Below are 14,365 nucleotides of genomic sequence, written 5' to 3'. Positions count from 1 at the left end.
TACACCCTCAAAATGACTTTAAATATGATGTGGTCCCTAAACAAAATGATTATGTAAATTTTGTTGTAAAAATGAGAAATCGCTGGTCAACTTTTAACCCCTATAACTGCCTAACAAAAAAAATTTTGCTTCCAAAATTGTACTGATGTAAAGTAGACATGTGGGAAATGTTATTTATTAAGAAATTTGTGTGACACATCTCTCTGATTTAAGGGCATAAAAATGTAAAGTTTTAAAATTGCAAAATTTTCAAAATTTTCACCATATTTCCATTTTTTTCATAACTAAACACAAGACTAATCGAAGAAATTTTACCACTAGCATGAAGTACAATATGTCACGAAAAAACATTCTCAGAATCAGTGGGATCCATTAAAGCGTTCCGGAGTTATAACCTCATAAAGTGACAGTGGTCAGAATTGTAAAAATTGGCCTGGTCATTAAGCTGCAAACTGGCTCTGTCTCTAAAGGGTTAAAGAATATTTTTTCTGAAATACTTACATTTTGCAAAGACTGACACACTTGGTTGGAAGCTTGCAGCCCATCTGTGATTCATGCTGCCTTTTTTATATATAAGTTACGGTAAGTTTAATAGCGAGAAAATCCTTTTTTTAAAATTCATATGGTCCATTATTGTAACACTCTAAAGTACTTGCAAATTGTCACACAAAAATGAAGCAGCAAAAAACAAAGTTTGTGTCACTCTCAAATCTTTTGACCTCTATATAAGTCAGTATGATTAGATCCAGTAAGTTACTGATTGTCTATGTGAAATGAGTTTATTAGTCCTAGTGGCTAGTGTACAGATTACATATATCCAGATAACTGTTAATCTCTGATCAATGCCCACTTGGCTCCTAAGTCTAGAATGAGCAGGAAAATAAAATGTACAAGTTATACTGAATCTTTTCTTACCTGTTATGCCCCACATACTCTGTAGCATGATGCCCCTATCAGACTGCATATTTGATGTGACAAGTTCACTTTAACACAGAAATTAAGACATATTTGATATTCTTTGAATTACAAGTCAGGGGACAGTTAGTGGACAAAGGAGATATTGATGCTCCTTCCTGACACCCACATTACACAGGTATGCAAAATTTGAGTTTATGACACTTTTTTTCAAATGCAGTGACTGATTGTTGCAGTATGTTTTCTGATGCCCTGATTTTAAAAAAACACTTCTATTTTTACCATCACATATGGATTTTGCACAAAACAAATGTGAAATTAAGTATAAGTGAGATGAACAAGAAACATTTTTATTGTAGCCAAAAATGTACACAATGTATATAAAAAGTTATTGTACATTTATTCTGCAACTTTATTGGAAATGAATTCTTGCGCCTTTCCTTTTCTATCCAAAGTTCATCTTGGTACCTTTTTTCTTATAGAAGGTCTGCAGATCTTCTCTGCTAAGCATACAGCAGTAGTCCCCTATCTTGTTCATATTCCACCTACATTGGTATCATTGTTCCATCTCCTTGATATCTTGATGAAATCTTTCTCCTTGCTCTTCCCTAACAACACCAACGTTCTCAGGAAAGTAGTCCAAATGTGAATGTAAAAAATTCATCAGTCAACTCAAGACTTGCAGCATACTGCAGCATGTTCTCCATGATGGACTTCAATTTTGGACCTTTGTTTTTAGCTAGACATTTGTTCATGACTTCTTTAAAAAAAATCCCAAACCTTTTTTCAACAGCTTTCATTTTTGTTTCAAACACATTGTCCTTCATCATTTTCCAAATATCAGGAATCACAAAAAATGCCTTTGCTCAGTTTTGTATTGTGACAGTCCCTGAAACTTGGCACACAGGTAGTTAAAAGTCTCTCCTTCTTTCGTTTGAGCTTCCACAAACTGCTTCATCTGTCCATGCTTATGTGGAGTGGTGGCAGGAGAACTTTAGTGGGACCAGCTAAACTTTCTGTTACTATGTTCTTGAGTGCAGGTTACAAAGATGTTTCATAGGCCAAATTGCTTGGCTCCAGTGATTAGTCCTATAATGGCTGTCCCATTCATTCATAAAGCTTGGGTACTTTGTGTATCCTCCTTGCAGCCCGAGGACCAAAAAAAGAACTTTCAGATCACCACATATTGACCATCCTTGATCTCCGCAGTTAAGTTTCTTGAGAATAAAGTCTAAATTCTCATAGCTTTCCTTCATGTGCACAGAATGCCCTACAAGCACTGAAGTTTATTTGCTGCCATTGTGCAGTAGCACAGCTTTCAGACTTTTTTTTGGATGAATCAATAAAGAGTCTCCATTCGCTCACATTGTTCTCAATGTTAAACTTTTCCATCAGCCCCAGAACATCACTGCAATACGCTAGAGCACCATCTTTAGAAAAGTATGGGAGGAATTCCTTTTCTTTGCTTCTGTACAATGAAAAACGGATACCAGGATCTAGCAGGTTAGTTTCCTTCAGTCTAGAAATTAAAAGTTCTGCAGAATGTTTAGGAAGGTCAAAGTCCTGACTAAATCAATTAATTCAAGCTGTGAAAAAAGCTGTGGCATGTTGGGACTAGCGTGATCAGAATCCTGCTCTTCATGTTCTGAATCTTCTGAATCAGGTGTATTGTCAAGTTTTTCCGGAGGTGAAGTGACAGGTATCCTTGGACCGTGTGGCACAAATTGAATCACAGACAGGAGGTCCGGGTATATCATTTCCTTCATATTTTTAAGGTTGAATCCCTCCACATAGCATGTACAAAAGTAGCAGTCATCACTATGCTCCCTCCAGATCAAAGATAAGCCAAAACTAAAGTTCCCTTTCTTCCCTTTAGACCACTGTTGTAGTTCTTCTACACAAACAGAACACACTACGTGTGGAGCCCATGACTTGTCCTGATCACCTAGCTTTACACCAAAGTAGGCATAAGACACTTTTCCAACGAAGTCCATAATGTTCCTTCTTTGTTTCTTCACTACAAAACTACCCCACATTTTCCTTTGTATTGTTGGTGAAGAATAGGTTTCAGGTTCCAGATTCAATTCTGCTGCATGAATCAGTTTTAGCTTCTAAATTATTTACTACAAATTATAAAGAGATAGAAGCAGCAGAGGAACAAGAGATGGGCTGTTTACTGGAAAATCACTTGTCATCATTCTGATCTGTCCAGGACATATAGTAACCCGCAATATTGTATCACTAAAGGGTCATCTGACAGCAAAGAACACAAACAGGACAAGGAATATTACATTGTAGCACTACACAATGCTGAAAGGGGATATAAATAAGACCAAATATGCTTGAAGCCATGCGATGATAACATTTGTATTGTATGCGATGGCGTTACAAAATTTACAGGTTTATTTTTGTATTACATTTTAAGGAACATTAAAAAATGAAATTAAAAAAATTTAAAGAGAAAAATCTAAAAAAGTGTCTATACTGTACATTTCGGACTGTATATTAGAATGATCAGACCCCACTAATCACTGATTGATTAAAATAAGCCATTAAAGCCTTTGAAATTTGAATTTGGTAACCACGAAAGTATACCTGATGCACTGACCATGACCATGTAAAGATCTAACCAGGGTCATCTCCTAGTTTAGTATTCTGGTTTTAGTGTAATTTACTTTCTGTATTAACCCCTTCATGACCTTAGACATATCCATACATCCAGGTTGGGAAGTACTTCCCGACCTTGGACATATGGATACATCATGGCGATTTTGTGTGCACAGCAGCTGTGGGAGCACGAATGCCGCCAGGTGTTTAGCTGGCATCCGGCACTCATTGCCAGGAGCGGTGCCCTCACCGGAGCAGTTTAACCCCCTAAATGCTGCCATCTATATCGATCACAGCATTTAGAAGGCAGGGAGAGGGAGGGGGCATGATGACATCTAGGTCACCAGGGCTAGCAAGCTGCTTGTTTGATCATGCGCAGTGCATGATATAACTAACTTGTGTAAGTCCAGGACTAACAGTTATAAAGCATAGCAATGTTCCTGCATTGCAGTGCTTTATAACAGCGATCAGAGATGTGAAAGTGAAAGTCCCATAGAGGGACTAAGTAAAAAAGTAAAATAAAAAGTAAAAAAAAAATTGTGCAAATATTTTTTAAAAAAATCCCAAAATAATTAAAAAAATAGAAATATATTGTACCCATAATTAAATATTTTTATGAAAAAAAAATAAATACAAAAAGTACACATATTTGGTATTGCTGTGTCTGGAACCACCCGACATATAAAACTGTTTCAATAGTAAACCCCTTCAGTGAAAACACTATATAAAAAAGGAGGCAGAAAACAATGCTTTTTCATCATACTGTCAAACAAGAAGTGTAATAAAACACAATCAAAAAGATGCATGCAAATAGAAATGGAATAGCTGAAAACGTCATCTTGTCGCGCAAAAAACAAGCTGCCAAGCTTTCCATTAGCGGAAAAGTAAAAGTTATAGCTCAATGCAAATATAATTCTTGTTTCTATAAAATACTTTTTATTTTCTAAAAGCACCAAAACATTAAAAAAGATAAATGTGGTATTGTTGTAATCGTAATGAACCAAAGAATAAAACTGTTTAATCAAGGGCAGCACGGTGGCTCAGTGGATAGCATTGCCGCGCTGGAGTCTTGGGTTCGAATCCCACCAAGGACAACATCTGCAAGGAGTTTGTATGTTCTCCCCGTCTTTGCGTGGGTTTCCTTCGGGTACTCCAGTTTCCTCCCACATTCCACAGACATACTGATAGGGAATTTAAATTGTGAGCCCCATCGGGGACAGTGATGATAATGTGTGAAAACTGTAAAGCGCTGCAGAATATGCTAGCGCTTTATAAAGATTATTATTATTAATTTTACCATACGCGGAACGGTATAATAAAACCCCCTAAAAGCAATTCCTGAATAGCTATTTTTAGTTCATTCTGCCTCCCAAAAATCAGAATAGAAAGTGATCAAAAAATGTCATGTCTCCAAAAATGGTGCAAATAAAAACGGCAACTCAGCCCACAAGAAACAAGCACTCATATGATTTTGGTGGCTGATACATAGAAAAAAAGCATATTTGGCTGTGACAGCAGCCAAACATAAAAAAGCTATATAAATCTGGTATCGCTGCGAAGACCCAAAGAATAAAGTCATCTAATCACTTATACTGCACAAGGAACGTTGTAAAAAATAAACAAAACCAATTCCCCACCTGCTGTTGATTTGTTCAAAAACCACAGTAAGACTCAGCTCACATTTATCCTGCGCTCTGCGCTGAGCTCTTACACTGGGTTTTCTGTGTAAATCTCTGAAACACGTGATTCAGACGGAACCCCCAGAGGAAGATTCCCTATAATGAGGCATATGGTGGCACTGTTTATGCTGTCTGACCTGTGATCTGGCTGTGTCCGTCTTTCTAGACATGCAGAAAAGTGTGGTCGGTCACAGTTTTGTGCACCTCTGAAAAGAAGGATATCGCTGAACAGAGGCCAGACTGAGTCCAGAGTCACTCTGCTGCCTCATTATAGTGAATAGAGCCATTTGCGGAATCACGACATTTGGAAATTTAGATAAAAACCCCAATATAAATGCTCAGCAAAGAGCATAGCATAAATGTGATCCCAAATGTTAAATAAAATGATCCCAATAAAAGCTTCAACTCAATCCACAAAAGAGTAAGTCCGCACTCAGGTATGGAAATATAAGGGGCTTCCATGTTACAGTTAGTACAAAGGCTCTGGAAAAGCACAATGGCTCCTCGCCCCCCAAAAGAATCCAGGGAATTCTGCACTCCCTAATCTAAATGCCCCCCTCCCTTCTGAGCCCCATAGTGTGCCCAAACCACAATTGGCGTCCACATGTTTGGCATTTTTGCAATGATGTGAACCCACCTAATTTATGGATGCATGTCTCCAGATGCACAAGCTGGGCATAATGTACTGGTCACTACAATGTACAGGGTCTGCAATAGCAGAATTTAAGTTTTCACACAGCAACAACCAATGCTGCTTGTTTCTGGAAAACACCCATGGAGTCAAAATCATCACTACACCTGTAGATAAAAGTGGTATAATTTCCAAATTGGGGTCACTTGTGGGGGTATTCTGCTCTTCTAGCACTTAGGGGCTCTGTATATGGAGGTATGCAAACTATTCTATGAAAATCTACACTCCAGGAGGCAAATAGCACTTTGTCCTTCCTGAATCTCACCGTGTGGCTAAACAGTACTGTACAGGCACATTTGAGGTATTTCTACAAATTGTGTGACAAATTTAGGTGAAATTTTTACCCATTTCCCTTTGTGAAGATGTAAAATCTGAGTCTAAAACAAAGTTTTTGTGGTAAAAATGTAATTATTTTTGCTTTACTGCGCAATGGTTTGAAATTATTTGACACACACGTGGTGTCAATATGATTGATCACTGCACCCTTACATGAATTAATTGACAGACAAAAGGCAAATACAGTCAAAAGGTCAAAACGCTGAATAAAAACAATTTTATTAGTATATATAAAAATATGTATACACATATATACAGACAAACATGCATGGAAAAGGGCTGAGTGATGGAAAAAGGCTATAGCAACCACATACAGAAACCCCGGTAGGTATGTCACAGGGGAATAGCAATAAACAACAGGGTATTGTGAGTATATCAATCACTCATGGCAATGTGCCAGCAGGTAATGCATCACAGGTACCCATGCTAACAAATATACCATCCCCAAAAAGAGGGTCACACATCCTTGAAAAGGTGAATACCACCAATAATAAACAAAATATATAGAAATACAGGTACCTTATAGGCAAGAGGCAACCCTCCCGGACCGACCTACCAACCCCAACGCGCGTTTCGGCGTGCCTTCATTATTATTGGTGGTATTCACCTTTTCTAGGATGTGTGACCCTCTTTTTGGGGATGGTATATTTGTTAGCATGGGTACCTGTGATGCATTACCTGCTGGCACATTGCCATGAGTGATTGATATACTCACAATACCCTGTTGTTTATTGCTATTCCCCTGTGACATACCTACCGGGGTTTCTGTATGTGGTTGCTATAGCCTTTTTCCATCACTCAGCCCTTTTCCATGCATGTTTGTCTGTATATATGTGTATACATATTTTTATATATACTAATAAAATTGTTTTTATTCAGCGTTTTGACCTTTTGACTGTATTTGCCTTTTGTCTGTGAGTTTACATTGCAGTTGGTCTTCCTTTGTCCTCTTTATGGTGGATATGTGAGATTGTGACTGTGTCCATTACAATATATACTTTTTCATTCTCTTATCCACTATGTTCATTGGACTATTTTCTTATGAATTAATTGAGAAGTATTGTTTGTAAAATAGGATCACTTATGGTGGGTTCTGCTGCTCTGGTACCTCGGGCTCTCCCAGTTGGTCATGGCACCTGTAAACCATAACAGTAAAACTTGCACTATATTATGTCGCTCATCCCCTTCTGAGTTTTGCCCTGTGTCTCAAAAGCTGTTTCTGATTATATGTAGAGTATTGGCGTTCTCAAGAGAAATTGCACAACAAACTGAGTTCCATTTTTTCCTATTAACCCTTATAAAAATGAAAAAATTGGGGCTAAACAACATTTTAGTGGTAAAAATGTAATTATTCTTTCCTCACTGCCCATTGGTATAAATTTCTGCGAGGCACATGTGGTGTCAACATGCTCACTGCACACCTAGATGAATTCATTGAGATGAGAAGTTTGTAAAATGATGTCATGCATGGCACCTTAGGGGCTCTGCCAATGTGACATAGCACCATCAAACCATTCTAGCAAAATCTGACCTCCATAATGGCGTTTCTTTCCTTCTGAGCATTGCACTGTGCCTCAAAAGTAGTTTTCGACTACATATGGGGTATCGGTATACTCAGAAGAAATTACACAACAAATTGTGTGGTGAAATTTATTTTGTTACCCTTGTGAAATTAAAAACAATTGGGGCTTAATGAACAATTTTGTGGAAAAAAAATTGATTTTTTATCTTTACAGCTCAACTTTATAAACTTCTGTGAAGCACCTGGGGATTCAAGGTTCTTACCACAAATCTAGATACAATCCTTGAGGTGTCTAGTTTCCAAAATTGGGTCACTTGTGAAGGGTGTCCATTGTTTAGGCACATCAGGGGCTCTCCAAATATGACATGGCATCCATTAATGAGTCAAATGACGCTCCTTCCCTTTCGAGCCATGCCGTGCGCCCAAACAGTAATTTTCCTTCACATATTGGATATCAACGAACTAAGAAGAAATTGCCCAGCAAATTGCACTATGCATTTTGGGCCTAAAAAGAAGTATTTTTGTGGGAAAAAAATTATTATTTTTTATTTTTACGGCTCTACGTTATAAACTTCTGTGATGAAATGGGAGGTTCAAGGTGCTCACCACGCATCTATATACATTCATTGAGGCATCTAGTTTCCAAAATGGCATTACCTGTGGGGGGGAGTTTCGCTGTTTAAGCACATCAGGGACTCTCCAAATGTGACATGGTGTCCACGCCAATTTTGCGTCCAAAAAGTAAAATGGTACTCTTTCACTTATGAGCACTGCCATGCTCTCAAACAGTAGATTTCCTCCACATATAGGTTATCTATGTGCTCTGGAAAAAATTGCATGACAAATTTTGGGTTCAATTTTCTCTCATGAAAATAAAAAAATTGGGTCTAAAGTCAAATTTTTGTGAAAAAAGTTAAATGTTCATTTTTGCTTCGACATTACTTCAGTTCCTGTGAAGCACCTGAAGGGTTAATAAACTTTTTGAATGTGGTTTTGAGCACCTTGAAGAATGAGTTTTTTTTAGAATCAGGTCAATTTGGGGTATTATCTGTCATATACAGTAGGCCCCTCAAAGTTACTTAAAAAAATAATGTCCTTAAAAAAATGTTTTTTCAACTTTTAACCCTTCTAATTTCCTAAGGCTGGTTTCACATTAGCGCATTTTCAGCGCGCGCACGGCCGGGGGTAGCTCCGCCCCCGAGCCGGCTCTCTGCCCGGCGTGCCCGCCCCTTCCTTGTAGCGCCGCCTCCTAGCGCACGGCGGCACCTGCGATCGGCGCACCCTATCTTTAGCATAGGGTGCGCAGATCGTGCGCAGGTCGTGCGCTAGTTGCGCTTTGACCTGCGCTGCGCACTTTTGACGGTGCGCCGTGCGCGCCAAAATCCGAAAAGTTTGATTTTGGCGCGCACGGCGCACCGTCAAAAGTGCGCAGCGCAGGTCAAAGCGCAACTAGCGCACGGCCTGCGCACGATCTGCGCACCCTATGCTAAAGATAGGGTGCGCCGATCGCAGGCGCCGCTGTGCGCTAGGAGGCGGCGCTACAAGGAAGGGGCGGGCACGCCGGGCAGAGAGCCGGCTCGGGGGCGGAGCTACCCCCGGCCGTGCGCGCGCTGAAAATGCGCTAATGTGAAACCAGCCTTACAAAGTATTTTTTTTTCAAAAATTGTGCTCTTATAATGTAGACATGCAGAAAATGTTATTTATTAAGTATTTTGTGTGACATAACACTCTGGTTTTAGGGCATACAAATTAAAATTTTGAAAATTGTTACATTTTGAAAATTTTCAACAAATTTCTGATTTTTTTTTTAACAAAATAAATGCAAGTCATACTGAACTATCATGAAGTACAATATGTCATGGAAAAACTGTCTCTGAATCAGTGATATCCGTTGAAGTCTTCCAGAGTTATTATCACATGAAGTCACATTGGTCAGAATTGTAAAATTTGGCCTGGTCATGAAGTTGAAAACAGGCTTGGGTGGGGGTGGGTGAAGGGGTTAAAGGGAATCTTTCAGCAGGTTTTTGCTACCTTATCTTAGAGCAGCCTGATGTAGGCAAAGAGAAGCTAAATCCAACAATGTGTCACTTATATTACTGGGAACAGGTGTTCTGACACAATCAGAGCTTTTAGATTTAGAATGAAGCAGAGTTGAGAAAGCTAACCCCGCCCACACCACAGCTGACCCCGCCCACACCAGACTCTCTGTGTACAAAGTCCATAGACAGTGAGCTGCTTAGTTGCAGGACTAGTCCAGCAGTATTAATCTCTTAGTGATAAACCATTCACAGTTAGCAAACAGAAGCACACACTTTGACAATTGACACATCTCTGAATTCTGTGTTTCAGCCTCTATCTCCTGCTGTCTTCAGATTACACAGCAAAAGCTTGCTGACAGATTCCCTTTATTTATTCATCAAATATCAAGATCTCCGTTTATTGTGATTCAAAAGGAATCTTCATTGTTGACCTCTAGTAGATAAAAATTCACCATGGTCTTGTGATGGACATCTGGATGGACAATTTATTACAGTTAGAATTCAGTTCCCAAATCTGGGTCTTGTAAGGAGCACCTGTGTGATTGCATGAGTGAGACATCTTATATGCCCTGGGGTTACTCAATGAAACTTCATATAGAAAGGCAGCAAGTAGGGTTGATCAAATAGCTTCGGATAAGAGGTTATCTGAATAGCCATAGCGCTTACCGAATAGCTGCATCGGGACCCCGGATAATTGGAGCGCTCCAAATGATCAGCTGTTCTGCACTGCAGCTATATGTGTTGTGTCTGTGTGACAGTCACAACAAACAGGCTCTCCATGCATGTGCTTTGACTGTCACACAGCCTTGACACCTGCACCTGCGGCGCCGAACAGCTGATTATCGGGAGTGCTACAGGTATCGGGGTTCCCGATGCAGCTATTCGGTAAGCGCTATAGCTATTTGGATAAGCACTTATCCGAAGCTATTCTATCAACCCTAGCAGCAAGGAAAGATCATGAAAATTTTCTAGAAAGGGTAAAAAAAATGACAGTAAATTGTATAAATTTTCATTATACAATTGCTTTGTTGAAGAATGAAAACTCTTTAAAGGGAACCTGTCAACTGACTAAAAAGGCCGTGTGAATAAGAGACTGGCTCCATTATTCCATACCTATGTCTTGCTCTGAAGAGCTGCAATGTTTCAGAGAAAACTTAGATTTGAAATGCGGCTCATATGACAAGTCCAAATCCCCAGGGATTCTTCCCACTCCATTCCTGGTGAGTGATAGGTCTCTCCCCATACACACAAGTAGGGACAGAACTGTCACTTTAGGGGAGAGGGCCGAGGATAAATCACCGGGATCTAGGATCTTGGACAGTTCCTCAAGTTGCTTGGTGCCCTGATGGTTTTTAAATGTAAGTCTCTGCTGAAATGCAGCAGCTTTTCAGACTAAGACGTAATAGGCCGAAATGACAGAGCCCTAATTGCTCTAATTGTTGCCTGTGGTTAGGGAAGCATGAATCAGCTGTGACTTTCCCTTTAGGATTCAATAACACGAGCTTACTTCACAGCTGAGGACTTTACAATGTTTTATCATATAGCACTCGGCTATTGTTATACTATGGGGCAGTGCTAACAACGCAGATATAAAATCTGTAGCACGAGACAACTGTGATACAAAAACGCACAACATGACTGATGTTGAAGTTGCAAATTGGACACAAGTATGGTAACTTTGATGAGTAATTTAATTATTTACATATTTAGGAGTATCAACAGTATCATTAAACCAAAGACTTAATATTTATGTATTTCTTATTTTAGGATGTCAGACGTGTTCCGGGAGTGACCCCAACTATTGTACGGTCAACATCAGAAACCAATGAAAAGCGACCCTTCATGTGCGCCTATCCGGGATGCAACAAGAGATACTTTAAGTTGTCCCATCTGCAGATGCACAGTAGGAAGCACACAGGTAATTCAGTGCTCAGAGCTCTGCGCTAAGTCTATAGCTGTAGGTCACGTGAGAAAAGGTTTGTGTAGAAAGTCTTTTATTTACATGAAAACTAATGTGCTTATACAGTAGAGGTCTCATTCACGTCTGGGAGCTAGTGAGGATTTGGGAGTAAAATTGAGCAGATTTTTGTCAGCACCACTAATATGTTCCCTCCTTGATAAGAAAGAGAAGGTTTTCTCTTGTGAGGATGTTGTTTCATGTTTATTCTTGTAGATTCCATATGGAAAAGTTTAGCATTAGCCCCACTGTGGATTAACCCATTTAAAGGAGTCAGCCCTCTTGTTGATTCTTGGCACATCAACTGCACATGTGGGGCAGAAATCCAACTGTCAGCCTTGCATTTCTGGTGCTGATCATCTTGTAAATAGTTTTCGGATATACAGGCAAATGTCCAGATGCCATGAATGTTTTTGGGGCTACCAAAAAAGCAGATTCTGTGTCTTATTACACATATTTTCTGTTAAGGTGAGAAACCCTATCAATGTGATTTCAAAGACTGTGAGAGAAGGTTCTCACGATCAGATCAACTGAAGAGGCATCAAAGACGACACACAGGTTGGTACCTTGGTGAAATATACAGTACGTATGGGGTCTGAAAAGTTTTGGAACAAGGTTCTAGAGTTCAAAACTTCATACCAGAAGTGGGATTAATATGCTAAGCAATAGGTTCTCTACCTATTGGAAATGTTGTTGGCAAACTGCGCATCATCAGAATTTTCCTCCTACAAAGGAGCCACTAAAAAAACTGAATTGTCCACATATGCTGCAAAGGATTAACCCACAGTCAAGTGAATTTTAATCAACTACCATAAAGTTCATCGATAATTTAGATTTTTAGAAACAAGTCAATCTACAGAGTGGGCCTTTTATATGGATAGACCTGGGTGGGCCATTTATAAAGTTGGATCCAAAATGGCCAACTTCAAAATGGCCGCCATGGTCGCCACCCATCTTGAAAAGTTTCCCCCCGCCATATACTAATGTGTCACAAACAGGAAGTTGATATCACCAACCATTCCCATTTTATTTAGGTGTAGCCATATACATGGCCCACCCAGGTGTATCCATATAAATGGCCCACCCTGCATAATGTGGTAACTACAACCAACAATACATAACACCCCAAATCAGTTCTATTAAGATAGGGCAAGAGCGTGGTACCTGTGTGCTGACAGGTAATTGTAGACATGACACCACCAGTGTCCCAAGCAGCTCCAAAAACAGCAGTGAGTGCATCTGGATTACACTTTTAAAGTGACAGATGACTTGTGGTCATATGTGAGCTGGCACTGTCTCATCTGAGGTAGCCATTTATCCTGGACAGAGAAGCAGTGTTATTACTGTATGTATTTTGACAGGATTTAGGACTCATACAGCATTTGAACATGGTGCTTTTTAAATTTAACCTAAAATGCAAGAAACAAATAGAACTCAAATCAACAACTTAAAGTGTTGTTTGATGACAAAAAAATGGGGGAAGGCTGATAACACTTGAAAATAACAAAATAAGCAATACTTACCAGGTGACCCACAGAAATTCTAGTGCAGCTTCTCCACACCTTTTCTCTGGACTTTATGGTTTACAGGGTTGCAGAGGTGACACCTCTACAACATGTGACCACTGCAGGTAACACCAGCAGTCATGCAGGGATAGACAGCACAAGACCACTGAGGCACTAGAGCTGCTCATTGGTAAAGTAAAGCTCAGTTTGTTATTTTCAAACGTTATTTGCCTTGCCCCTATTATTTTTTTAATAGGTCAGTCCTTCTCAGCATATGTTTATATGTGTATAATAACGCAGTCCCTTAGATACCAAAAGTTTAACCTGTGAAAACAACCTGCATGTACAAGGGCGTACATAGAAATCATGGGACCTCATAGCAAAAGTCCAAATTGGACCCTTGCCCCTCCAAATAAATTTATTCAGCACAGTAGGTGGGGTTATGACACATACGCGTAGTCACAAAAGAGCATACCTTCCAACTTTTAATTACAGGGAGTGGGACATTTATTGCTAGCATAAATAAAGCCCCTACTAATGCCTCTTAGTGTCCCACACACTACAACAACCCTTTCAAGGTCCTTATGCGGAATGATTTCCTAGCCATAGAGTATTATGCCCCCTAAAATCAGAACAGGACTGTTACGTCCCGGGCGACGAGGGCAAGAATGGACCCACTGGACCGTGACGCCGAACCCTTCCTGTGCGAGCACGCCAGGTGGGACCAACCCCTATACAGGGACTGTTAGGGAGCAGGCACAGGGAGTTCAAGCGCCACGGCAGCCAGGACCAGGGGTCGGCTCGAGAAGATGGCCAGACGATGCAGAGCAGCTGAGGATCCGGAGAGGGGTCCGGGATAACCAGAGTCCGGAGGGAGGAGCTAGTAGGGTGTAGGATGGTGGAGAAAAGCGGAAGGCCAGAAGGAGACGGGGCTGGAGCAGGAGCTGAAAAGCAAAGGACAAACAGCGGTTAGCAGGAACCAGTGACGGGAAACAACGGAGACCAGAGGAAGCGAGCGGGAGCAAGCGAGGCTAGCGGGAGCGAGCAGGGCCTGGACACAAAGAGAACTAACTCAATAGTCAGGCGCCTCCACTGAGGGAGGGCGGCCTGAATT

At 40.2% G+C, this 14,365-nt stretch overlaps 1 protein-coding gene across 4 annotated transcripts in view; it reads left to right on the top strand.

The window, feature by feature from the left end:
* WT1 (WT1 transcription factor) overlaps positions 1-14,365 on the top strand; it is an 87,775-nt gene that overhangs the window by 64,300 nt on the left and 9,110 nt on the right. For all 4 annotated transcript variants that reach the window (XM_073576323.1, XM_073576322.1, XM_073576321.1 and 1 more), the window contains 2 exons: positions 11,557-11,707; positions 12,215-12,304. In XM_073576323.1, the coding sequence (XP_073432424.1) occupies positions 11,557-11,707; positions 12,215-12,304 (241 nt within the window). The remainder of the gene's footprint in view (positions 1-11,556; positions 11,708-12,214; positions 12,305-14,365) is intronic.

The sequence above is a fragment of the Dendrobates tinctorius genome, unplaced genomic scaffold (genome assembly GCF_039654945.1).
Source record: "Dendrobates tinctorius isolate UK_male_01 unplaced genomic scaffold, ASM3965494v1 ptg000048l, whole genome shotgun sequence".
Classification (NCBI taxonomy): Eukaryota; Metazoa; Chordata; class Amphibia; order Anura; family Dendrobatidae; genus Dendrobates; species Dendrobates tinctorius.
The sequence above is the reverse complement of the archived record's forward strand: the minus strand, read 5'-3'. Positions and strand labels throughout refer to the sequence as shown.